The sequence below is a fragment of the Rattus rattus genome, chromosome 4 (assembly GCF_011064425.1).
Source record: "Rattus rattus isolate New Zealand chromosome 4, Rrattus_CSIRO_v1, whole genome shotgun sequence".
In the NCBI taxonomy this organism is placed as follows: domain Eukaryota; kingdom Metazoa; phylum Chordata; class Mammalia; order Rodentia; family Muridae; genus Rattus; species Rattus rattus.
Genome location: NC_046157.1, coordinates 21,112,275 through 21,139,875, shown reverse-complemented (window position 1 = coordinate 21,139,875; position 27,601 = coordinate 21,112,275). Strand labels below are relative to the sequence as shown.

Here is a 27,601-nt window from a genome sequence, read left to right as displayed (position 1 = left end):
TGGATAACAACTTTTTAATGTCAATATATAGTTCTCTATTGTACACACACACACACACACACACACACACACACGTGTGTGTTAAAAGAAAGCAGAAATTAATACATGACTCTGGACTGGACCTCTGGGGTAAAGGACAATACTGCAACAACTTGAGAAGCTTCAGTGGTGCCTGGAGACTAGGTGTCAGGATACCATCAATGTTCATTCCCTGCTCTTGACTGCTGGGTTTTGGCTGTGCAAGAGAATGGCCTCGTGGGAACTGTACACTACCATTTACACTAGAAAGCTCTAGGAAGCATTTGTAGGTGATGGAAAAAATGCAATTGACTCTCAAGTATAAGAGAAACATGGGGGTGGGAGAGAGGGCAGCCTTTTTATCAGTTATGATTGTTTCCAAACATGTCTTGTAAAAAATCAAACTAATTTTCAAATATGAAGGCAAAGATGACATGCTGGGTTCTGGCCAACTAAAGGGATCAACGAGTATGCTCCCCTGACAGCCACCAATACACCAGCAGTGTGGATGGGGTGATAAAATCCTTTATTCAATTACAACTGAGCTATATATAGGTTTTATAAAGTTTCCAGTTGTTATTGTTAATTGTGGGCTGTCTACCCTGAATCATGAACACTGCGCTCTCCTTGGCAGCATGTATATTTAACATTGGAAGGATACAGAGGTTACTATAGCTCTTGCCCAAGGATGACATGCAAATTCATAAAACATATTTAAAAATAATTGTCTAGGAAGAAAAGGTTAACACTATAATGAGTAATGGGGAGGAAAACAGTTATTTCACAAATGTTTATTGGTGGCTGCATCTGTTTACAAGGAGAGGAATCAGATCTCTTTAGAATTTGGTGCTTAGAAGGAGGCCAACTCATCATTCTTGGTTTTCTTAGTCTGGTAACCACTAAGTTCCAAATCATCTTCTCCAGAAAGACCCTGGAAGACTTTTATGTGGGTGAAACAACCATGCCCCACGTCCATCTGAAAGACATAAAAGAAGAAAGAAAGAAACAAAGAAACAAAGAAACAAAGAAACAAAGAAAGAAAGAAAGAAAGAAAGAAAGAAAGAAAGAAAGAAAGAAAGAAAGAAAGGAAGGAAGGAAGGAAGGAAGAAAGGAAGGAAGGAAGAAAGACAGTTCACATGGGTCTCAATTGAATGACAAATCTACTTTCTTGACAAGACTTGATAAGCTGTGCTCTCCTGAAACAACACTTCTGGCCCAAGACAGCACCTATGAACTGAACTCCAAACAACTGAATTCCTTTATATTAGAAGAAAGAGCAACTAACAGTGTGGCAGAAAACATATTTCTTAGATGTATTTAAATACCTTTTAGAAAAAGTTTTTATTCAATTTATTTTGTTGTTGTTGTTGTTTTTTTTTTTTTTTTTTTTTGGTTTTTTTTTTTGGCTGGGGGCCGAACCCAGGGCCTTGCGCTTCCTAGGCAAGCGCTCTAACCACTGAGCTAAATCCCCAACCCCTATTCAATTTATTTGTATAAATGTTTTGCCTGCTTGCGTTTAAGTGCATCTCACACATGCAATGCCTAAAGACCTCAGTAGAGGGTATTAAATATCCTAGAACTGGAATTTGAGATAGTTTCGAGCTGCCATGTGGGTGCTGAGACCCAAATTCAGGTCTTCTGCAATAACAGCCAGTGCTCCTACCCACTAATCCATTTCTCCATCTGGATTTAATCTATTGTACTTTGAATTAAAATTTTGGCATAGATTACATTCCAGTGTTACATTTTATTTTCATGGTGCCTGGAACAGGAGCATATGGCAGCCCGAGTTTTTGGTTATTCTGTTTTCTGACTTCTAAGTTGGGACAAAAATTGATATATAGTTTGATAAGGGAAAATAAACTCAGATTGGCTTTAGAAAATAGGAACAGTATGGGCCCCATATTTCTCCTGTGTTTCAATTTACTTTGTGAATGCACATCAGGCTGCATCCTTTGTAAAGTAAAAATAATGAATCCTAAGTACCATTGTGATAACTCCCAATGGTGGTTGGGCATGAACCTGGGACCAAGACCATCTAGATAAGAATTGCCACTTTTTCCTTTATTGAAGCAATAAAGGTTTTGTGCTCTACAGTAGATACTGTGTTCTGATATCCCTTCCTACCTTAATCTTCAAATGAAACTAATTAAAGTTTACCATTATATATGTCACTCTGATGAGAATTTGGGGAATCTTGCAAATGTCTTAATTAAAGACCAGCGGTAGAAATGAAGCTACAGTTGCAGCAACAGGAAACAATCACATCTGTGCTTGAAGAAAGTCAGTGTCTAACCTTAATGAAGTAATTTTTTCCAGCGACAACTTGAACTTTATAATCAACAGCTTGAAATTTTTTATATTTCTCATTGGTTTTCTCTTCAAGCAATGGTTTGACCTTATGAGGAGAAAGTAAGAGATGATGTTAAGGCCGTATTGACTCAATTTATGTAAGTCACAACCTTATCCTGCTGAGAGTCCTCAGAGATGCTGATGACTCTTGCTGGCTGCTCAAGCATCCAGTGTCTAATCCCAGAACTTGGAAGACTGAGGCAGGAGAATGTCATTCAAGAATGTTATTCAGTTTGGAGCATTGGGGCAGTGAAAGACAGCCTGGTTCCTGGTTGAGCTGAGGTTCAAAACTCCAGTGACCCTGAAACGGATGGTATGCATTTCCATAAGTTCCCAGGAAACCAGGCCAGTCATTGGCTTGCAGCCCTCCATAGATTTGTGACCATCAATCACATAAGGGCAATGCCCCAAGCCCCTTCGCAGGTAGAGTATATAACCACAGGTCACAGGGGCTCAAGACAGATCTCCATTATAATGAGGTGCCTAAAGGCCTGGAGGCTTAGCCAATGAAGTTTTCCTTCCCAGACACTCCTCCCTGCAAAGGTATTTAATCTCAGGCCCCCTCTGAGAAGTAGAGTATGGTTTTACTCATCCACTTTCTGCCATGACAATAAATGTCTTGAAATCATGGACTGACTCTTTTTTATGGGATCCACCATGGGGAGCCGTAGAGAAGGCTTTCACCTACAAAGCCACTGTCTAATCTCCCGAAGAGGGCTTTTCTGCATCTCCAGTGGTGGCTGCCACCAATCCCAAGCCTGCCACTGCCATCTAGCCAAAGACTCTCCTGGCAGGACCAGCCAGAGCATCCCCCCTCTTTTGCCTCTTGGCCCCAGGCTATATCCAGTCCCCCAGGACCTCACTCCATTCTCATCTCTTCCACATTATCCCAGCAGGGCCTGGATGCCCAAGAGCCTGAGAACCAATAGCTCCAGCTTCCTTGCAGGCCTGGTGATACTTGAGCTAGCTCTGGCTGTGTCCTGTGCTCAGACTGCACTTCCCCATCCCCAGAGTGTTGTCCTGTGGCTTCTCACAGCCCAACACCCACCCAGAAGCAGCATGGGGTAAGCATAGTCAAACTTTCCGTGTCCTGCCTCCCTGAGCTGCTGACCCCTATAGCGGAGTAGAACAAGACCCCCATTAATCCTACAACTGGCGCCCAATGTGGGGCTTGAACAGGTAAACAACTGCAGGAACAGATACTCTGGGAAGGTGAGGCCCAGCCCCAACTCTGTGTCCTTTTCTGCTGTGCTTTTTGTCAGTCCCATCACATGGATTTGGACAAGTTGAAGAGGCAAGCCTTCTGGCCAGAGCTACTCTCTGGTGTTGGCTGAAGGTTCCTCTAGCCCCTGTCTAAATCCTGACAGCCCACAACGGGTGTTGGCAAAAACTATCTAACTTCTCCTTAAAACAAAAAGAAAACCTGGTAATGCAACAGTCACTTAAAAGCCACAGGGCAGCTGCCACTTCTTAAATCTCTGGGAAGGCTTGGCACTTTGGACCTCTATAGAATACCCCAAAGCTGATAGGACGAGAGAACTTTCCAACTGGACAAAGCATTTCTCCTCTTTTCTGTCATGGGCAATTCAACATCACATAAAGATTTCCCCCATGCTAGAGAGATATGTGCCCTACTAAAATCCCACAGAATAAAAATAGCCAAAAAACAAAACAAAGCAAAACAAAAAACCAAGCCCCCTTGTTTTGGGAAGAAGTCCTTCAGATAGTGCCATGCATGGCCAATGACAATATTTATAGCCCAGACTCATGGGCCTGAGTAGCTTCTCTCATTAAAAACAGAGATAAGCAAGAAGGAAAAATACCTTCCCGTGATTTTTTGCTGATCTTAGCTGCAATTTGGCAATTCATAGGCCATCTAAAATAGGACAGTCTGACAGCAACACAGCTCCTGAGCCCCCTCAGTCAGATGAACCCAAAGATCAAGGTCCTAAAAAACACCCTATTTCAGATCTCACAGCCCTTACCCAACTAATAAGGGAAATAAAATCCATTTACCCATCCCTGCCTCCTTATACTTCAGAGGAGGCAATAAATAAACCATCTGCTCCTCCTGCCCCTCTCTCTCCCACCCAAGGGCAGGGCTCCATTAAAAATATAAAGGACCTTCAACCTGCCTCTTCCCAGTCTAATATGGAACTAGAACCCCAAAGTGTGCAAACATCCCCTGTTAATATCAATCCCAGTTGAACTAGACCACTAGGGTACCCATGGCAAGCCTCAGATTTAAAAGAATTCAGGCAGGCAGTGAAGGAAGATGGTTCATGCACCTTGGACAAAATCTCTCCTACAGAGTCATATTACCAACCTAAGATTACTACTCCCCAAGATTGGAGAGATATTTGCCGTTCTTCCCTGCCTGACCCGATGTTTTTGAAATGGGAAGCCTTATTCCAAGACAAAGACCTTCTCTATGGCTCCCCATGGCAGATCCCGTGAAAAGAGGCAGTCCATGGTTTCAAGACATTTGTTGTCATGGCAGAAAGTGGATGAGTAAAACCATCCCCTACTTCTCAGAGTGGGCCTGAGATTAAATATCTTTAGCAAAGAGGAGTGTCTGGAGAGAAAAGCTTCGTTGACTAAGTCTCCAGGCCTTTAGGCACCTCATTATAGTTGAGATCTGTTTTTACCCTCTGTGACCTGTGCTCACATCCTCTACCTGCAAAGGGGCTTGGCACGTGAGTTGCCCTTATGTGACTGATGGTCACAAATCTATGGAGGGCTGCAAGCCAGTGACTAGGCTGGTTTCCTGGGAACTTAGAGAAATGCATACCTTCCCTTTCAGGGTCACTGGGGTTTTGCACCTCAGCTCAACCAGAAACCAGGATGTCTTTCACTGCCCCACAGGGGCATATAGAAATGTCCAGGCTACTTGGGGCTACCCATTGAATCTGGCCTCAAAAATCAAAACACACATACACACACACACGCACACACACACACACACACACACACACACACACACACACACACCACCACTACCACCAACAACAACAACAATAATAATAATAATAATAACAACAACAACAACAAAGCAAAAAAACATGTACTCATGATTTGCAATGAAAGGCCCCAATAGGTACATCTATATTTGATCAATGAATACAAGGTAAACGACATATAGTGGAGATTTTCTCTGGGCTCCTTTAGATCATTCTAGGAATACAATAAGCTCCTAGAACCTGAAAATATGTGGGGACACAACAGACCATAATATTGGAGGAATAGACCAAATTTCCTGACTTAACAAGGGTTTTCTGTAGTATCTGCTCTGTGTTGTTTTTTGAAGTAGAATGGTTGCTGTGATTGAGAAAATGCTTCCTAAAAATACACAGTTTACTGCCTGCTTCTCTGTCTCCCCACAATTTAGTGGGAGTTGTCCCCTCAGACTGTCTGCTGGAAAACAATACAGATGAGTGACATTTGAGAGCTGAGTCACCACCCTCTACCTGTTCACCGGCCAGTAAAGGGGTTGGCAGCAGTGCCTAATGTCCTTTTTGGTCTTAAACCTGTGATCATGAAAGAGTGCTTAAATAAGTTTTATTTTATAATATTCTATAGATATCTTGGAATCTCTACACTATTAATTTGGAGGAGTAGAGCTGGTGTCTTTCAGTGCTGTATTTAGCTTCTACACTTTGTATCTTGATGCTCAAAACCTAAGGAGACTGAGGAACTTTCCCTATGTAATGGTTCATGGCTATGCATCTTTCACAGGGGTTTAAGTCTGAGGCCCTGGCTTCTACAGAGTAGGCAAGTTTGCTGTATCCCCTCCCCCTGGTACCTGCAAGGCTCCCCAGGGGACTGAAGCTGTACAGTGGGAAAGGACAGGGTAGTTTCTTTTCTGGGTGACTCTTGAGCATCTTGAGTCTTGGGTCCATCATCTAAACATAGGCTGGATTGCATCCTTGCCTGCCTCGGGCTTTGAAGATCAACTGAGAGGTGGGACAGAAATTAAGGCTTTTAAAACAGCAAAGCTCTTTAGCGAGTGAAGTGGCCTTGTTAACATCTGTGTCTCATTCTGCTTCTCTGGAGCTGCAAGAAAACATTTCTAAATTCATTGTATTATTGAAGATGCGGTCCATAGATGGTGTCCTTAGCAAGATAAGCCCTTCCAATAGCTTCCTAACTTAAAATGTGTATGATCAATGTATGTTTTATGTATGTATGAAATCCTCAAAAAACTAATGAGAATATCATGTTCAAAAATTATTCGAGCCAGCAGGGCGACACACTTGATAGTCCTTCTTCCTTGGGAGACTAGAAGCAAAAGGTTTATCTTAATCCGAGAGGTTTGGACCACTTGGAGAAATAGCAATTTCAAAAGAACAGTTATTCTAGATAATTAGATTATCAACTATTTAAAGATCATGAAAATCTACAGTAATTTCTTTATTTCAAATAACTGTATTTTTCTATCTGCCCCTGTATAACCATGGGTCCTGGAATATGTCTGTGGATTTTTTTTTTATTTCAGTCAATATAAACATCAACTATGCCTCATCTGTGCTTACTTGTTTTTGAAAAATTCTTTATGGCCCGTATTTCAGTTAGTCCCTTTAGCTCTTTCTTATGACAGTGAAGTGGAGGACTTTTCCTTGTCATCCCATGTAAGGCCCTAGATCCTCCATGCCTTCTAGGATGCCTGATATCTGATCCTACAGGGTCTTCCAGAGACCTCGGAAAAAATGGAGACACCCAGGCCGGTCTAGCCCTCTTCAGTCAGATCTGCGTTTTATGTAGAGCCACAGGTGACTCGTGTGCACATTTAAGGTTGAGAAGATCAACTTGATGTGAGGATTTCAATGAAGGTATAAAGATTTCATATTCCTCAAAAATAATATGCTCCAAGATATTTATTGAAATAAACCTATGAGTGAGAACTATTTAGCCTTCAATATTTAGTCATTGAATTTTAGGCCTGTGACCCCCCCCTCTAGAATGTTCAATGTCCTGAGCATGAAGGCTCTCATTTGTTCTACTCACATAAAATCTGATGGTGCCTACATTGGTGGCACATGGTTGTAATCTCAGCACCTGAAAATTTGAGTTTTAAAGGTATCTGTGAACTCCTCCTCTATAATGTATTATCTCCACAATATCTCAGGGACTGAGTGTGGCCTCAGGCAAGTTTTACTGCATTCCTAAAAAGAGAGGCTGAGTGGAGTTGGGGGATAAATGAGGTGGGGAAAGTAAGCAAGTGTGTGTGCCCAGGACTCAGGTGTGGTGAGCATGGTTCCTCCCTGCACTGTCTGTGCCAAAAATCTCATCCTATTGTGTCATATGAGGAAAGACATGTATAACCTGAGTTTCTAAATATGGTAAACCTCAGAGACTTCTTTAAAGAGAATACTTAATAATGTTGAGGTTGATTGCTTAGGATCCACCCAACTTTATTAAGATAATAAAATTGTCTACAGTGAATTTTTTCTTGCCATTTCAAAAATGTTCATCTCCAAACATGAAGAATAAAATGGCAAAGACCTTTATTTCTTCTACTGCTGTTGATTCTCTTGGGGTTTTCTTGTTATTTTGTTCTGTTTTGCTTTTTGAATCGAGGACTCTCTGTTTAACAGCCCCTGGTTGTCCTAGAACTAACTCTGAAGATCAGGCTGGTCTTGAAATCACAGAGATCTGGCTTCCTCTGCCTCCTAAGTGCTGGTATTAAAGACATGGCCCACTATACCTGGTGATATATTCTCTCTCTCTCTCTCTCTCTCTCTCTCTCTCTCTCTCTCTCTCTCTCTTTGAGAAGGGCTTGCATATAGCCCAGCCTAGCCTGGGACTCACTCTGTATCCAGGCTGTCCTGGAACTCATTATGAACCTTGAACTTCTTACTCTTCTGCCTCTACCTGCAGAGCCATGGGATTCCAGGCATGGCCTTGAATGTCTGATCCTCCTGCCTCTGCTTCCTAAGTGATGGGATGACAGTCAGTAGGTAACTTACCAGGTAATAGCCCAACCATTTAAAAGGTAAGACTACTCTTAGAAGAATTACTGTTGTCAAGAGGGGAAGGCTAGAGGTAACAGGGAATTAGCACAGCAAAGAGACAGAGGCTTGCTGCTCACCCATCTCTGCCCACTGGATATATTCCACCAGAGAAAAGGGGTGAAGACAGGTTCAGTTCTGAGTGACAGAGACATAGATGTCTGTTATTTTATTGCGTTCTTCTGTAAACAATCCTAGAAATCATGATACACGTGAAATACACATATCTATAAACAGACCAAATCCTTTATCCCAGGGGGATGAGACTCTGTCTTTAATAAACAACAACAATGGGAAATAAAACCTGCTAATTCACCTTTCTTTAGATTATAGAACCCAGTGTCTGGTAATCTTTGTATAGCATCAGAATCTTAGGCTTCTTCTTTTAATTCTGTACATCAACTGACACAGCCTCACTCTGTCAGCTTTGTAGATTTCTATGAGGTTTGACTCACAGAAAAGAAATACGGCCTTCCTAAAAGAAAGAAAGAGAACTTTGCTGTGGAACATTCTTAGTGAGTTGCAGAGTTTATATCCAAGGCCTTTCTAACAAAATCCTGTCAAGTCGACAGAATTAACCAACGTGATATTCAACCAGGGTTCTAATAATTCATTTCATTGGAGAGAGAACGTTGCTTCTATGTAGCACATGCAGACTCCCCTTGAACTCTTCAAGTAGTCCATCTTGATCTTGAACTCATGAATCTGTCTCTCAAATCTTCTTGAACCTGTCTCTCAAATTCTGGGATTATAGACATGTGCCTCCATGCCTAGTGCTAACATATGCTAACTTATGACTTGATGATGTTCAGACCCAGAAAATGACTTGGTGATGTAGCTAAGTGGTGGAACTCTTTGCCAACCTTGTTCAAGGCACTAGGTCAAACCTTTGTGTGACCAAGAAAATATTATTACTGAAGGCAAGTCATAGAACCCTTCCCTTGAAGACTCCCATAAAACCTAGAAACCTGTTCAAAACTTCCCGTGCACTTTTGTATAGGTCATGACCCCGAGCAAGTTGTTTAACCTGCCTTGCCTGACAGTTGGCCATGCAATCTTCATTCTAAGAGAAGTTCTGCCCAGTACCACAGACATGGACCTCCTCACAGGTAGACCAAGAATCAGAGCAGACCAGCCTTGCTGTTTCTCCTACCCAGTCTTTCAGCAGTAGGCCATAAACCTCCTGTCCAGTCACATCTGTAGTTAGCTGTCCATTTTGGGTCAAATAAAAACATTAATGATGGAACATTAACTGTTCTTGGGTATTTAGGACTCAATTTCCAAAGTGTCCTGTGTCATTTAAAACTTTGATTACATAGACCTGCTCCACCTTTTTATTTTCTGTGCTGCGTGTTGTCATAAGAACATAAGACCAGGGGTTGAGGATTTAGCTCAGTGGTAAGAGTGCTTGCCTAGCAAGTGCAAGGCCCTGGGTTCGGTCCCCAGCTCGAAAAAAAGAAAAAGAAAAAAAAAAAAAAAAAGAACATAAGACCATTAGAAAGAAGAGAATGAGTCCTACCCTCTTGCGTGCCCCTACATGACATTCATTGTCATGATTCATTTTACACTGAGTGACATTTTGAAATATGTTTCTTTGACACACCTTTCTTTAAGAAAAAAAAATGCCTTGACTCTTTCTGAACTTGTGCTTATTGTATGGACAACTACAAAGAACTAGATATTGACATTTGTCTTAGGGTTTTACTGCTGTCAGCAGACACCATGATCATGTCAACTCATATACCACACATATTTGGGGCTGGCTTACAGATTTGGCGTTTCAGCCCATTATCCTCAAGGTGGGAGCATGGCAGCATCCAGACAGGCATGGTACAGGAGGAACTGAGAGTTCTACATCTTCATCTGAAAGCTGATAGGAGTCTTATTTCCAGGCAGCTAGGATAAGGTTCTTAAAGCCCGTGCCCAGAGTGACACACCTACTCCAACAAGGCCACACCTCCAAACAGTGCCACTCACTGGGCGGAGAATAGTCAAACCATGCCAGCATTCTAGGGGTCAGCCTGCTCGCCTCTAATCCCAGCACGTTAGAGACAGAGGCACGTGGAGTTCTGTGTGCTCAAGACTAGCCCGATCTACATAGTGAATTCCACACCAGTCGGAGCTTCTTACTGAAACACTGTCTCAAAATAAGAAAAGTTATTTTAAAAGAAGGGTGTGTCAAAGAAGCATATTTCAAAATGAATCATGAAGATGAATGTCATGTAGAGGCCTGCAAGAAGGTAAGACTCATCCTCTTCTTTCTAAGGTTCACACTCCTATAACAACAGATAGCACAGGAAAAGGAAAAAAAAAAGTGGGGCAGGTCTATGTAATCCAAGTTTTAAATGACACAGGACACTTTGGAAATTGAGTCCTAAATAACCAAGAACAGCAGCTGCCTATTTTTAATGTTTTCATTTGGCCTGAAATAGACAGCTTACTGCAGATGTGATTGGACAGGGAGGTTTATGGCCTACCGCTGAAAGACCGGGTGGGAGAACCAGCAAGGCTGGTCTGCTCAGATTCTTGGTCTGTCTGGGAGGAGGTCCGTCTCTATGGTACTAGGCAGAATCTCTCCTAGAATGAGATTGTCTGACCTACTGCCAGGCAAGACTGGCTAAACTTCCTGCTCAGGATCACTTCCTACATAAAAGGGCAGGTGAAGTTTTGAACACAGAATCTAGGTTTTATGGCTGTCTTCAAGGGTTTTATGATCTGCTTTGGGAAAGAATGTTTTTTCTTGGTGGCACTACGGATTGAACCTAGTGCCTTAAGCAAGCTTGGCAAAGAGCCCTAACATTGAGCTACATCCCTAACCTGAAAGTGTCATTTATTGATTCTGAACATCAGCAAGAAATTTTCAAGAGTGAGGCATTTAAAATTGGCTGATCTTAGCATTGGGCACAGAGGCACATGGTTATAATTCCAGAATTTAAGAGGCAGGTTCAAGAGGATCATGAGTTCAAAATCAAGAGAGGGTAAATAGGGAGTTCAAGTCAAGTCTATGCCTCATAGTAGCACAGGTCTGTTTCCAATGCATTCATTCATTCGAACTCTAGTTCACCATCATGATTATTAATCATTCCAACTTGGTGTGATACAGTTAGAAAGTCTTTGGATACAAATCTCTACCACACTGAAACACATTCAATATTGGGTCATTTAAGGTGGAAAGACCCATTTCCTATGTATGTGGCATCATACCATGGTCCTAGGCTGAACAAAAATGAGGAAATGAGCTGAGAGCCACCGCTTGTCCTTCTCTGCCTCCTGACACCAGACACAAGAGACCAGTTGCCCCTCACCTACTTCCTCCACCTGGACAAATGTACCCTAGGTCATGAGCCAAAGTTCCAATGGTTACTGAAGTCCTGATCTCTCAGTGCGTAAAGGTCAATGTTCATGAGATGACAGCTGGTAGGGAGGAGTCCAGGTTTACCCAGGGAGCACTGCTTGGGGACATGACAGCAGAGAGGGGCTGTCATCTGCAAAGATCCATCTTGGTCAACTCATAGGGTACAAAGAGGTTGTATAGGGGAAAGCACAGAGCAGAAAAGGAAGCATGCAATGTGTCTGCATCATTCAGGGCCCATGGGTTTGCTTCCTTCTTCTCCAAAGCATCAGAACATACCAACAGTCAGTGGACCCTCAAGCCAAATTCCCTTTCCTTCTTTTTAGACAGCCATATTTTTTTCCCTATAAATCAAACCTCACAGAAATCTACAGCCTGTGCCAGTTGATGCACAGAATTTTCTTTAAAGAAGTCTAAGAATCTGGTGTCATATAAAGATTCCCAGACACTCCGGGTTCTGTACATCTAACAAAAGGTGATTTAGCAGATTTTTTTGACAGGGTCTCAGCCCCCTGGTAAGAAGGTCTTTGATTATTTTTAGATATGTGTATTTCATAATTATCTTGATTTCTAGGATTTCTACAGAAGAACACAAGCTATATCTTTCATCCCAGCACTTGGGAGGCAGAGGAAGGCAGATGTCTGTGAGTTTGAGGCCAGAGTTTGGTCTACAGAGTGAGTTCCAGGAGATACAGGAGCTGTTTCACAGAAAAACATGTCTGAAACAAAACGAAACAAGAACATCAAAGGATAAACAAAAAGAAGAAAATCAAAAGAGATGAAAGTGTTTATGGTTTTATTCTTCATGTTTGGGAATAAACATTTTAGAAACTGCAAGTGAAAATTCACTGTAGACAATTTTATTATCTTTGTAAAGTTGGGTGGATCCTAAGCAACCAGCCTTGACATTATTAAGTATTGTCTTTAAAAAAGTTTTCGAGGTTTAATATATTTAAAAACTCATGTTCTACATGTCCTTCCTCTTCTGACACAACAGGATGACCTTCTTGGCACAGAGAGTGCAGGGAGGAGCCATGTTCACCATTCCTGAGTCCTGGGCACACCTCTTTGGTCATGTCCACCACCTCATCCCTCCGACTCCACTCAGCATTTCCTCTCAGGGATGCGGCAAGACTTGCCTGAGGCCACGCTCACTTCCCCGTTCCCTCAGATTCTGTGATGATTATACATTACATAGGAGGAGCTTGTGGATACCTTTAAAATCCTAAGTCTCCCTGCATGCCAGATCATTTCTTCTCAGCATCCTGCCCAGCAAAGAAGTAACTCACCAGGATGATGCCCGGAGGCTTGACACCGGCCAGACCTGCTACCCCAGAAATCCAGGAGATTGCTAACGAGGTGAGTCGATGGACTTCAGGAAAAACACTTGATCCACACAACAAATTTTCAGAATTTGATTCATAATTTTGCCCTGCCTTGTGAGTGTGGGATATCTCAGAAACCAGAAATACAGATTTTGTTCAGACTTTTATAGCACCTAAAAGTGGAACATTAAGCCTTGCAGAGAAATTTTAAAACCCCAAGCATAAAATCGGCCAAGCCACACTCTTTACTGCAGCCTCAGTTTCTGAGTAGTTGAAGGTGAATTCACCCTGGATCGTCTCTATGCCTCATCTGTCTGATCCCAGGAGCTCTTATTATTGATGGAATGTTCCAGTCGCACTAGTTGAAGCTGACATATGGAGGCTCCTAAAGTTGTTAAGAATCGCCGACCTGATTCCAGGATGCTATGCCCACCAAACCATCACCATCAAACTGGAACTCAGTGTTTCTAGCAAGTTCATACATGTTGCATGACTATCATCTACATAGAAAGATGAATCATGTTACTTATTTTACAAAGGAAAAACATATGCAAATTATGGAGGTAGGTTTGGAATCTGTCACCTTATTTTCTTACATCACATTGCTTTCTTCTCTTAAGCCAAGTCTTCCTGGCAGACAAGATCAGTTTGGTTTGGTATTTGTTTATTTGTTTGTGTGTGTGTGTTTGTTTCCTTGTGTACATGTGTGTTTGTTTGTTTGAGATATGGTCTTGCTACATGTGTCTAACCTGCAGGTAACTCAGGGTAACCGCAAACTCAAGGTATGCCTGCTGCCTCGACTTCTCACGTTCTGGGATTGCAGCCATGGGCCACCATGCTAGGCGCCATCAGATTTTATGAGAGTAGAACAGATGGGAGCCTTTATGCTTAGGACACTGAACATTCTAGATGGGGTCACAGGCCTAAAATTAATGACTAAATATTTAAGGCTAAATAGTTCTCATTCATAGGTTTATTTCAATAAATATTTGGAGCATTTTATTTTTGAGGCATATTAAATCTTTATACCTTCATTAGAATACTCACATCAAGTTGGTATTGTCAACCTTAAATGTGCACATGAGTCACCTGTCGCTCTAGATAAAATACTCATCTGACTGAAGAGGGCTTCCAAGGTCTCTGGGAGTGTGGGCACTCCTATCCGTGACTTTACTTTCGTGTCGGACCTGAAATATCTCTCATCCTAGAAGGCTTGGGGGAGATGGGGCCTTATATAGGAGGCCAAGGAAAAGGTTTCCATGTCACCTGTAAGAAGGAAACTAAAAGGCTAACTAAAATAACATGCATAAAAATTATTTTGAAAACAAATACATAAATGAGTCACAGTTGATTATTATGTTGACTCAAATAAAAAATCCCCCTGAGATGTTCCAGGAACCAGGGCTCTGGGGAGATAGACAGGGAAATACTTCATTTGAAATTAAAAGATTTTAGTGATTTTTAATAGTTGATCATCTGGTTATCTAGAATAACCGTTGTTTTGAAACAAGGATCTTGCTATTTCTCAGAGTGGTCCAAACCTCACAGGTTTGCTTCTAGCCTCCTAAGTATCTGGGACTACAGAAGTGTGTCATCCTGCTGGTTAGGACCAATTTTGAATATGTTATTCTCATTAGTTCTCTGAGAATTTTATACTTGCATAAAATGTAATTTGATCATATACTTTTTAAGTTAAGAAGCTACCAGAAGGGCTTATCTTGATAATTACACCATCTGTAGACCACATCCTCAGTAATAAAATTAATTTAGAATTGTCTTCTTGCAGTACCAGAGAAGCAGAAAGAGACATAGATCTTAACAAAGTCACCTCACGGGGAAGGAGCTTTGCTGTTTTAAAAGCTTTGATTTCTGTCCCACCTCTCAGTTGATCTTCAAAGCCCGAGGCAGGCAAGGATGCAATCCAGCCTACGTTTAGATGATGGACCCAAGACTCACCATGCTTAAGAGTCACCCAGATGAGACACTAACCTGTCCTTTCCCACAGCACAGCCTCAGCACACTGGGGAGCTTTGCAGGGATCAGGGGAGGGAATGCAGCAAACTTCCTGTCTCTGTAGAAGTGAGATCCTTCAGCTTAAATCGCCATGTGAGATGCATAGTCAAGAACATAACACAGAGACAATTCCTGAGCCTCTCCAAGGTATCGAGCATCAGGATACAAACTGTAGAAGGTACATAAAGGACTGAATGAAATGGCCTTCAGTCCCCCAGACAAATAACGGGGAGGAAAAAAATATACCAGGGGGAAAGAATTGGGGATGTAAGCAAGGGGTAAAGCACTTGCCAAGGCCCAGGGTTAGGACCCCAGCTCTAAAAAAAAAAAAAAAAAAAAAAAAAGAACCAAGATATCTAGGGAAAATGAAAATAAAACTTAATTAAGCACTTTTTCATGATCATAGGTTTAAGACCAAATAGGACATTAGGTACTGCCAACCCCTTTACTGTCAGGTGAACAGGTACAGGGTGGTGGCTCAGCTCCCAGATGTCTTACAGAAGACAGCCTGAGGGGACGATTACCACTAAAGTGTAGGGAGGTGGAGAAACAGACAGTAAACTGTATTTTTAGGAAGCATTTTCTCAATCACAGAGAACCATAGTGCAGACACTAAGGAAAGTCCTGGTTAAGTCAGGAAACTCATTCTATGCCTCTAAGATTCTGGTCTGTTGTGTCTCCAGACAGGCCAGAGGGGGTTATTGTATCCCTAGATGGGGGATTAATCTGATGGAGCCCGGAGAAAATCTCCACTACCTGTCATTTACTTTGTACTTTTATTCCTTAATATTTTAAGATACATTTTTTATTTTCAAAAATCCACTGTTACGTGGTCTTAGAAGAGAAACTGGGGAGTGTTAGCAGACCCCCACCAGGGAGGAAGGAAGGGAGCATTTGGAACGGTCCCCAGATAGAGAAGGAAAGGACCACAGAGCAGTGGTACTTTCATGCCCTGGGAATTGAGTATCAAACCCACAGAATGGCAGGCAGAGGCTTTGGGATTGGGAGGATGTAAGAACTTTCGGACTTTAGGAGACAAGTATTTCTAAAGTCTGTCCTTCAGAAGTCACTGGTTATCAGGAGTCGAGGTGTCTCGGTGCCTGAACCCACATGATGAAGTTTATGATTGCCAGGCAGTGGTGGCACAGGCCTTTAATCGCAGCACTCAAGAGGCAGAGGCAGGCAGATCTCTGAGTCCAAGGCCAGCCTGGTCTACAAAGTGAATTCTAGTACAACAGCCAAGGCCCTACAAAGAAAACCTGTCTTGAAAAGAAATAAGAAGAAAAAAATAATGTTGACTTTTTTAGACATCGCTGAGTCGCTTAGCAGGGAAGGAGGACATCAAATGGTCCCTGCCCTCAGGAAAATTTACAAAGTAAACTGGGAAATAAGATTGTCATAAAGTATCGCTTCTCGGCCTTTTGGCTAAGATCAAGTGTAGATTGTCATAAAGTAAAGAGGCACGCACATTCCCACCCATGAAAAACCAAACCATGTCCAGTGGCCTGCCAATGGAACAGCTTCTTGCAGTAACAACTCCAGATTGCAGCTGGGTGCTCTTTTATCATCTATGTAAGTGGCCACTGGGTGAGAATGCCAAGTATGTTTATCAGAAGGAAGGAAATGTTATTTTAAGGATTATTTTTAGAAGCACAGGCTGTGGTTACACATGCAAATGTATGTGCACACTGCACACGCTCATCTTCACCTCAGAAACCTGTGGATGAGCACCACCCCCAGAGAACATGCTAAGCACGAGCTTCATTGGCCAGGACACCACACAAATACCTCAGTGCAGCTGGGCACACCCTGGGCTTTAGCAAGTCATGGCTCCCACTGACCTGGTCTACAGACTTATGTTTCTTTCTCTCCAACCTGAGCTTTCTGGTCAGTCAATTCTGTTGTCCCATCCGTGGAGAACAAGCCACTCAGCCATGCCAGAAACTCAAGGCACCTACCCTCCAGTCTTATCAGAGCATGCCTAGATCCTCTTGGTCACCTGTCCAGGATGGATGTGTTTCTGTACTCCTCCACTCTGATTCCTGTGATCCGGTGATCCATTACATTCCAATCTTCAATTAGAGATCACTCCCTCTGCCCTCCCTCCTCCTCCACTTCTGCTCTGGGGAGTCACAGAACCACAGATGTTCCAGTGTGTTGCAAGAATATCCATGTCCCAGCAGGACCTTGGGGACAGCACAGCATCCCTTTAGTTCTGTTTGCTGTTGGTTTTCCAGAGGTCTATACCTTCTACCCTTGTCTCCCACCCCCACCCTGCCTTCCGTGGTCTCCCCCACAGGTTCTTACTCTGCTTAGACAATTGCTGGAATCTGACAAGGGAACACCCTAACTTATCATATTGCTTCAGATCTAACTATTTCCTTCAGTCCTATGCTCTCTTTCCCTCTGCTCATAGTCTAGTGACTTCATTTTCTTGTGTCCTGTGTGTTCTTCTTTCTATTCCTTTCTAAACATATCAGTTGACAAGTGTCCACAAGACATATCCCACTAGCCTAACCATTTTTTTTCATACTGCCCTCTGAATTCTCTTTTCTTACTGGAAATTTCCTTAAATAATGTCTATCTACCTTGCATCCAGTACCTTCTATCCATTCTGCTCCGATGAATGATTGCAGGTGGGGGAAGTGCATTGGTGTTGATGCCTCCATGGCTCCATTCTTCAGATCCTAGAAAACCAGCACCTCAGCAAGATTTGCAGCAATTGGAAAAGCAGGAACAACTCTGGAGTAAATATATTTACGAGGTGCCCCTTTCTCTGAGGGAGGACAAAGTAACAAACGCATAGTCTCCAGCCACCATCAGACACTGCAAGGATAGTAGAGACTGGGTACAACACAAGTCCTGTCTGTCACACCAGGCTCCATGAATGCCTTCGGGTACCTTCTGGTACCCTTCCTGGTGATTCACTCAGCGCCAAGATGAAAGGACACAAATCAGTCTTACTACACAGGGGAGAGAGACTGCATCTTCCTCAATGAACTAGACATCGGGCAGGTACAAGTGCTTGTAAAGATACAAAACAAAGCATTTGAAATAAGTTCTCCCCCAGAAAATTCTGGACATTTATCTACATACACAAGTATGATGAAGAAAATGCAATTTAGATCTATTAATAGGAGAGGTGGAAATCAGCACTTACAGTATAGCTTTAAAAAAAAAAAAAAAAAAAAAAGACAGTCTAAAGAGATGGCTCAGCAGTTAAGGGTGCACGAATACTGAGAGGACCCAAGTTCAGTTCCCAGGAGCTATGCCAGACAGCTCAAAACTGCCTGTAACTCTAGCTGCAGAAGATCTGGTGCCCTCTTCTGGACCCCATGCGTACCTACATGCACATGTGCGCATACACACACAGAGACACATAATTAACATGAAAAATAAAACAAAATTAAAAAATTACCAAGGTTAAAAACCCGAAGGATCATAGCTCAGAAACTTATATCATACAAAGGTTTTTAAATTGCTCTGACAATGATCAATGATTTTCAACTTTAACCTCAAGTTCCTTCCTTGTAAAATGATGCTTAATAAATCAGTTTGGGGATTAGTGTAGGGATTAGGCCTTTCTGGCTCAGTGGGTACCCAGTACTGGCATCCTTTGGCCACTCAAAAGATTCAGGAGGCAAGAGCCTAAGATATTCATAACCCTCTTCCCGCTCAGCTTCTCTCTGGACAGCTGTCCATGGATCCTCTCCTCTACCCTGCCTCCTGCCAGTCCAGTCTTTTCCCTCTCACTTCCTGTCCTCTTTCCCCGACCTGAAGATTCGTTTTCCATTTCAACAAAGCAACTGTTGCCATCCCACCTATTCTGAAGGCTTTGGGGGCAAATGAGTGTGGTGCCTGTTGGGACTTAACAAAATCTGAGAACTCAGTCTGCAGACACATTTGAAAACAGTTCTAACAGTCAACGGAGGCACCAGCAAAGAAGGATTAAAAACATCTCCCCGCTGAGGGGAGGAATTCAGAGGGTCTAGAAAAAATTCTGGGTGCCCTGGGGGGCCTGACTGAAGCTAGAAGCACCCAAATGCTTCATCAGAGAGCAGTGCACCAACTCGCCAATGGAGAGGATATATCGAGGCCTCAAAGATATACTGAAGACAGAATTGGTTTTCCTTCTAGGAGTCGGAAAGAATTGTGGGAAACACACCCATGGGAGAGGCAACAGGAAATCAGAAGACACTACCTGAAGGCTATGAATGGAGGTTAGAAGATGAAACTGAGAGACGTCTAGATCGAGGCTGAGCTGTGGAAGACACAACCAAGCTCACCCAGGAGATTCAAACAGCAGCTTTAATACAGCTGTATCAGATTATTAATGGCTGGCATTGGCAACACCAGAAATTCTGAGGGCTGTGTCAAGAGAGCAGGGGACCTGGTGGATCTGTATGACTAACAGCTAGACCCCCAACCCTCCTCCTTACCCTCAATATCCTCCATCCTGAGATGTGAGCTATTCTCCCTTCTCAGCCCTGGTGGAAACCTGGAGCCTGACTATTAGCAGAAATTAAGCCTAGTGATCATAACGGATCCTAGCATATAGGGTCTAGCTGAGCACCTGAAGAAAGGGTGGATACATAACATTCAGGAAAGGTTTACACACTGAATGTGAGACTAACTCCTTTCAGCAATGCGAGCATGTAAGCGTCCAAGCCCTGCCATAGGTATAGGTGTGTGTGTGTGTGTGTGTGTGTGTGTGTGTGTGTGTGTGTGTGTGTGTGTTCAAGAATTCATTCTCTCCTTCCACCGCGTGAGTCCCAGTGATGGAATTCAGGTTGTCACACTTTCTTAGTGGCAAGTTGTTGCAATAAAATTAAAATAAAGGAGGTATCTTTTACCCTTCACTTGATCCAGCACCCCGGTGCCCCAAGACATTTGTTAGATATCTTCATCTCAGTCAGCAAAGCCTCTCACCCGCTTTGCTCTATCCCATCTCACACTACCAATGGCTAATCTCTAAGCCTGGCAGCAATCTCTCTACCCATCTAGTTCCCAAGGTGGGTTGCCACCGTGCCAGACATACACATCTCAATTCCGTGGCGGCCCAATGTCTCCAACCACCACACACTCTCTTGAATTCAATTAAATCACCACATGAAAGAACACACAACACAATAACCTCTGATCCAATTGATAAGATATAATTGCCCACCTAGACATGCAAAGCCCTGTACACGTTCATCCCTTAAGAATATTCATAACAGGGGGTTGGGGATTTAGCTCAGTGGTAGAGCACTTGCCTAGCAAGCACAAGGCCCTGGGTTGGGTTCCCAGCTCCGAAAAAAAGAAAAGAAAAAAAAGAATATTCATAACAACCTGTAAATAGGCAGAGAGGAATCTTAACATCAGCTTCTATGTTCTCTCGGCTGTTTCTCCCTCCCTTGCTCCAGTCTCCTCCTCCTCTCTAAAACTTTTCTCCCGCCCGCCCATCCTTCCTTCTCGTCCAATGACAGATCTCGCTCTATCTTGTATCTGCCTTCATCTGCATAATGACATCATCCATCAGCAAGGGACTTTACCTGCTTAGTTACTGGGATGGCCTTAAACTATGACTATTTTGTAATACTGCAGCGACGATATTATTCAGCCTCATGCAATATAATTTGACTTTTTAACCTGTGTAAAGATTTTTCTATTGGAAAAAAGAAATCGCATCACTTTTAGTTTAGTTTGGATCTTAATTTTTAATCCCAAGTAGCCTAGAACTTTCTATATAGCTCAAGCTGCTGTTGAATGACATTCTCCTGCCTCAGTCTTTCATGTTCCAGGATTAGAGGCTTGAGCTGCCAGCCAAGGCTCATCAGCATCTCTGAGCACTCTCAGCAAGACAAGGTCCCCAGATTTGTGACTCACGTAAACTCAGTCAACACAGCCCTAACACCATCTCTTTCTTTCTCCTCAATAGGTCAAAGCACAGCTTGAAGAGAAAACCAACAAAAAATGTGAAAAATACGAAGCCGTTGAGTATAAAACTCAAGTTGTCGCTGGAATCAATTACTTCATTAAGGTTAGACCCAGACCTCCCTCAAGCACTGATGCAATTGTTTCCTGTTGCCCCAACTCTAGCTTTTGCCACTGGTCTTTAATTAAGACACTTGAAAGTGGAAGACTCCCAAATCTATTGGATGGCAGGATGTTTACCTTTTTTTCCTCATGAATGCAAAACTCTGTAGAAAAAGACGGTGTAACATAGGTCAAACATTGGTTTGCAGCCATGGCTGTTTATTCTGTCAGGAGGATGTGGAGGCGAACATTTTAGGGTATGGGAATTGGCTAGTGCCTTAGAATATTTTCCACCTTATAACTTCTTAATTCTGTGTGTCAAATTAAATGCACCTAAAAAGGATTTCGACCATTAGCTGAAAGAATAATTCAAGTCAATTTAATCCTTTAAATGAGTAGTTATTAATATAATTTAAATAATCCTTTTCATTATTTTTATGCATATGAGTGCTCCATCTACATGTATGCCTTCATGCCAGAAGAGAGCAACAGGTCCCATTATAAATAGCATGTGGCTGCTGGGAATTGAACTCAGGACCTCTGGAAGAGCAGTCAATACTCTTTTTTTTTTTTTTAACTTTTTTATTTCATGTATGTAAGTACACTGTCACTGTCTTCAGACACACCAGAAGAGGGCATCGGATCTCATTACAGATGGTTGTGAGCCACCATGTGGTTGCTGGGATTTGAACTCAGGACCTCTGGAAGAACAGTCAGTGCTCTTAACCGCTGATCATCTCTCCAGTCCCCAAATAATTCTCTTTACAATTCAAGCAGATCCAACTGATGGCACTCCAAGTACAGTATAAAGACATAATATTTTATAAAATACATTTTAGGAGCTGTTAAGAGTGAGTGCAGTTGTGCAGAAACCCAGTGTCCGGCACCCACATCAGGTGGCTCACAACAACTTGTAACTCCAGCTGATACCTCTGGTCTCCAAGGGCACCTGATCCAAGGTGTGCATAGCCATACACACACTTTTTTTTTTAATTTAAAACAAATTTTATATCAAAAATTAAATTAAATGGTTTCCTGATTAGGTTCTAATGAAAAAAACATTTTGACGTTCTTGTGAACCAATGTCAAGGGAACCAATTCAAAAACTCAACTGTGGATAATAAATAGGAGCTGTATTTATCTCTTTTTATTAAACAGTGTCAATCCTGATTCAAAAGAGAGCAGTCAAGTCCCTTTACCAGCCCTGCTTTGTCATTGTATCAAGGCACAGTTACATGTTTCTCTTTTTAAAATTAAAATTAATATGTTTTTAATGTGTTTGGTTGGTTGGTTGGTTGGTTGGTTGGTTGGTTGGTTGGTTGGTTGGTTTTTTTAATGACACGAGCAGAGCTAGCCAGCTCGACATGAGCTTCTCTCAATGCTGGGTTGTATATTAGGACTAGACCAGCTCAGTCCAAACAAATTTGAGTTCCTGGTGTGTTCCAGGCCAGAAGAAACGTGTGAGTGAACCCCAGCTGTGTCCTCAGAAGGGATTGCTTCCTTCCGTGATCTTTCTTCACATCTGACAAAAAAAAAAAAATCAGAAAAAAAAATGATTATATTGAAAGATAGGAAAATTTTTACCAAAATTGGGATCATTTTAATAACTGATTATCCAAATATGAACATTTCATATTAACTCCCTCACATATTTCTTTTTAAAAATGTCATCAGAAAATGATCTTGGGAATTTCTTCCCTTGACCACACTATTTCAATGTGATTGAGTGCTCCCAAGCCCTAGCCCAACCCCCAACCCCCACCTCTGGCTCTCGCCCTCATCCTCCATTCTGCTATTGAGCCTTAGTTCCCTCCTTTCCTCCTGCAGGTTGGCTGCTGACCCCATTGCTCTCAGCCACTCTCTAGATTTCATTTGTTACTAGTAGAGTGTTCTGTCTATCTTGAACCCCCACTGAGAGAGCAGTCGAGGACCATAGGCTTCCATGTTAGGTTGTCCTGGGATTGACCCTTGTTCCACTATTCTGCTTGTTCAACCTGTTCTTACCTGTTCTAAATCAATACGATCCCAGGATCTCCTCCCCTAGGCCTAATAATCCCCTACTCTGAATAGTGAGGATAATAATCTAAGGTGGGCTTAGGATATGCCAGGTACTGTTTTACAAGCAAGCCACACCCCTCTTTACCTAATCCTCACCAAAAAAAAAAAAAAAAAAAAAAATCCGTAAAACAAAACTAAGCCACTTTTTCTCTCAGCTTAGAGGTCAGAAAACAGAATCACCAAAGATATAGGCTACCCTCTGTCCTTATTCCAGGCATCAAGAAAATAAAATGGGATGTAATTTGTGCCAAGGTTTTAATGAAAAGTACAATAAACAAAACCCAGATGGGGAAATGGATTAGTGCGTAGGCATACAGGCTCCTGCAGAGGACCTGGGTTTGAGACTCAGCACCCATGTAGAAGCTCACAATTATTTCTGACTGCAGTTTGGAGGGATTTGACACCCTCTTCGGATGCCATTAGGCATTGCATGCATGTGATGCACTTAAGTACTGATAAATTGAATAAAATCTTTTTCTAAAAGGTATTCAAAATACATCTAGGAAATATGTTTTCTGCCACACTGTTAGCTGCTCTTTTTCTTAACATACAAGTTGATAGAAGTTCAATTCACGGGTCTTGGCCTGGGCCAGAAGTGTTGTTTCAGGAGACCTTAGCATGTTAAATCTTAACAAGAAAGAAAATTTGTCATACAATGGAGATCCATGTGAATAATTTCCCTCCCTTCCTCCCTTCCTTCCTTCCTTCCTTCCTTCCTTCCTTCCTTCCTTCCTTCTTTCTTTCTTTCTTCCTTTCTTCCTTTCTTTCTTTCTTCTTTTATGTCTTTCAGATGGATATGGGACATGATTGTTTCACCCACATAAAAGTATTCAAGGGTCTTTCTGAAAACGGTGATTTGAAACTGACTGGTTACCAGACTAACAAAACCAGGGATGATGAGCTGACCTACTTCTAAGCAGCAAATTCCAAAGTGACCTGATTCCTCTCACTGTAAACAGATGTGGCCATCAGTAAACTTTCTTCAAATAACTGTTTTACTCCCTCATTACTCAGTATTGTGTTGACCTTACTTCCTAGACAATTGTTCTTAAATATGGAGTGTTTCATGAATTTGCATGTCATCATTGAGCAAGGGCCATGGTAACCTCTGCATCCTTCCAATGTTAAATATACATGCTGCCAAGGAGAGCACAGTGTTCATGGTTCAGAGTAGAAACTCTGCAGTAAGTGATAAAACCTATACCTTCATTGCAATTGGATAAAGGTTTGTACCACCCTATCCTTGCTGTAGGTGCTTTGGTGGCTGTCAGGGAAACACACTCCTTGATCCCTTCAGTTGCCCAGAACCCAGCAATGTTAATTCTGCCTTCATATTTGAAAATTAAATTTATCCAATATATACAGAGAACTCAAGAAGTTAGACTCCAGAGAATCAAATAACCCTCTTAAAAACTGGGGTACAGAGCTAAACAAAGAATTCTCAACTGAGAATATTGAATGGGTGAGAAGCACCTAAAGAAATGTTCAACATCCTTAGTCATAAGGGAAATGCAAATCAAAACAACCCTGAGATTCCGCCTCTCACCAGTCAGAATGGCTAAGATCAAAAACTCAGGTGTCAGCACATGCTGGCAAGAATGTAGAGAAGGAGGAACACTCCTCCATTGTTGTTGAGATTGCAAGCTGGAATAACTACTCTGGAAATCAGTCTGGAAGTTCCTCAGAAAATTGGACATAGTACATTAACTGAGGACCCAACTTATATCTCTCCTGGGCATATACCCTAAAGATGCTCCAATATATAACAAAGACACATGCTCATAGCAGCCTTATTTATAATAGCCAGAAGCTGGAAAGAATCCATATGTCCCTCAACAGAAGAATGGATACAGAAAATGTTGTACATCTACACAACAAAGTATGCTCAGCTATCAAAAACAATGATTTCAGGGTTGGGGATTTAGCTCAGTGGTAGAGCGCTTGCCTAGCAAAGCACAAGGCCCTGGGTTGGGTCCCCAGCTCTGAAAAAAAAAAAAAAAAAAGAAAAGAAAAAAGAAAAGATTTCATAAAATTTCATAGGTAAAAGGATGGAACTAGAAAATATCATCCTGACTGAGGTAACTGAGAGACACAGCCAGAATACAGCAAATACATAGGCGAATGCCAGCAGCAAACCACTGAACTGAGAACGGGACCCCCGTTGAAGGAATCAGAGAAAGGACTGGAAGAGCTTGAAGGGGTTCGAGACCCCATATGAACAACAATGCCAACCAACCAGAGCTTCCAGGGACTAAGCCACTACCCAAAGACTATACATGAACTGACCCTGGGCTCCAACCTCATAGGTAGCAATGAATAGCCTAGTAGGAGCACCAGTGGAAGGGGAAGCCCTTGGTCCTGCTGAGACTGAACCCCCAGTGAACGTGATTGTTGGGGGGAGGGCGGTAATGGGGGGAGGACGGGGAGGGGAACACCCATATAGAAGGGGAGGGGAGCAGTTAGGGGGATGTTGGCCCGGAAAACGGGAAAGGGAATAACAATTGAAATGTAAATAAGAAATACTCAAGTTAATAAAGAAAAAAAAAGAAAAAGAAAATATCATCCTGACTGAGGTAATCCAATCAAAAAAAAAAAAAAAAAAAAAAAAACACACATGGTATGCACTCACTGATAAGTGGATATTAGCCCAAAAGCTCAGATTACCCAAGATACAATCCACAGACTACATGAAGTTCAAGAAGAAGGATGACCAAAGTTCAGATGCTTCAGTCCTTCTTAGAAGGAGAAACAAAAATATTCATAGGAGGAGATACGAAGACAAAGTTCAGAGCAGAGACTGAAGAAAAAGCCATTCAGAGACTGCCCACCTGGCGATCTAGCCCATATGCATACAGCTACCAAAACCAGATAATATTGCTGATGCCAAGAAGTGCATACTGACAGGACCCTGATATAGCTGTCACCTGAGAGGCTCTGCCAGAGCAAATACAGATGGATGCTTGCAGTCAACATTGAACTGAGAATGGGATCCTCATTGGAGGAGTTAGAGAAAGAATTAAAGGAGTTGAAGGGGTTTGCAACCCCATAACAAGATCAACAATACCAACTAACCAGAGCTCCCAGGGACTAAACCACCATCCAGACAGTATACATGGACAAACCCATGGCTCCAGCCGCATATGTAGCTGAGGATGGTCTTGTTGGGCACCAATAGGAGGAGAAACCCTTGGTCTTGCCAAGACTTGACTCCCCAGTATAGGGGAATGTCAGGGTATAGAGGCAGGAAGGAGTAGGGGAACACCCTCATAGAAAAAGGAGGAGGGGGATGGGATAGGAGGTTTATGGACAGGAAACCAGGGAAAGGGAATAACATTTGAAATGTAAATAAATAAATAAATATCCAATAAAAAATTCTAAAAAATAATGTAAAAAATGTAAGCGAAGGGGTCTGAAGGTACCTGGAAGAGAATGGGGGACAAGAGCTGTGAAGAAGGACGCCAAGACAAGAGTCTGATCAAGGCAACAATTTTATTTTTCCCCAAGGCTGAATTTATACCATAACATGGGTAACAGAGAGAGGGGGGAAGTAAGAAACATTTACACAGGCCAAGGACACAATATTCGTGTGGTCAGGGAATTGGCTGATGTTGACAGGATGTTAGAAAGGTCACAGGTTTATCATATTACTAGTCAGCAAGAGAACTTTATCATATTATTATTCATCTTGACCACCAGATTTGTATTAGTCTTCTGCAACTGGCTGGGGATTTTTCATGAACCCAGTCATACTTAATTCTAACCATAATAATAACATCAACAATGTAGGACTTCAAGGGCATCGCTCCCAACATCTCCCCCTTCCTTATAGTCAAATGAAAAGGTGACCAATGGCCATGCTGTCCTGGAATGAGCCCCTTGGGAACTGCGTCTGTCTTAGGTTGGAGTGATATTTGTCACATGGCCAAGAGAATCTTGTGGCCAGGGTTCGTCATGGGATAAGGCAGCAGCTAATGGCAGCCCTCCTGTCTTAGACCCTTTATTTGTGAATATATCACTCTCTTACCCATCATTGACTGTCCAGCTCAGCACGCAGGGGTGACAATTCATTGATTTTTCACCAAAGACATCAGGGCAGCAGGCAGAAAGGAATGTTGGCCTCATTTGCTGAAGGACAAAAATGACCTTGCCTGGGCTGGGAGGAGATGTGTAGGTGAGCTTGGCCATCATCAAAGGATCTTCCATAGCTAGCCTATGATAATATACCTGAATAGGTTTTGCTGCTATATTATCTAACTGTTGTTTACTAAAGCTAGTTAAATGATTAAATGTCCAAAGGCCAAAAGATATAACCAAAAGAAGGCCTACTAGGGGGCCCAACAGAGAACAATTTTGATACCAGTTCTCAACTTTTTCTCTTTCTCATTTTCTCTTTTCCAAGCCTTTTCTGACTTGTTTCATGCTCTCTTTAACCATATTCTAAGACACAGGAAGTATCC

At 42.3% G+C, this 27,601-nt stretch overlaps 1 protein-coding gene, 1 non-coding gene and 1 pseudogene across 2 annotated transcripts; 1 reads left to right on the top strand and 2 right to left on the bottom strand.

Moving 5' to 3' along the window:
- Positions 1-868: 868 nt before the first annotated feature.
- On the bottom strand, positions 869-8,462 carry LOC116897866 (annotated as a pseudogene).
- A 4,477-nt stretch (positions 8,463-12,939) lies between these two features.
- Positions 12,940-24,130, top strand: LOC116897865 (cystatin-A-like). Its single transcript, XM_032899272.1, has 3 exons — positions 12,940-13,089; positions 20,989-21,090; positions 23,935-24,130. The coding sequence occupies exons 1-3, from the start codon at positions 13,024-13,026 to the stop codon at positions 24,058-24,060; spliced, it is 294 nt and encodes a 97-aa protein (XP_032755163.1). The 5' UTR covers positions 12,940-13,023; the 3' UTR covers positions 24,061-24,130.
- A 62-nt stretch (positions 24,131-24,192) lies between these two features.
- LOC116899781 lies at positions 24,193-24,297 on the bottom strand. The gene has a single exon (XR_004387791.1). It is a non-coding gene; the product is annotated as a U6 spliceosomal RNA (small nuclear RNA).
- Positions 24,298-27,601: the final 3,304 nt, after the last annotated feature.

What these genes read in the sequence shown, in the direction of transcription:
- LOC116897865 (XM_032899272.1), top strand. Translation starts at nt 13,024, where the DNA reads ATGATGCCCGGAGGCTTGACACCGGCCAGACCTGCTACCCCAGAAATC. An exon ending in TCCAGGAGATTGCTAACGAG is followed by an intron (nt 13,090 to 20,988) that starts GTGAGTCGATGG and finishes TCTCCTCAATAG; the next exon opens with GTCAAAGCACAGCTTGAAGA. An exon ending in GAATCAATTACTTCATTAAG is followed by an intron (nt 21,091 to 23,934) that starts GTTAGACCCAGA and finishes TATGTCTTTCAG; the next exon opens with ATGGATATGGGACATGATTG.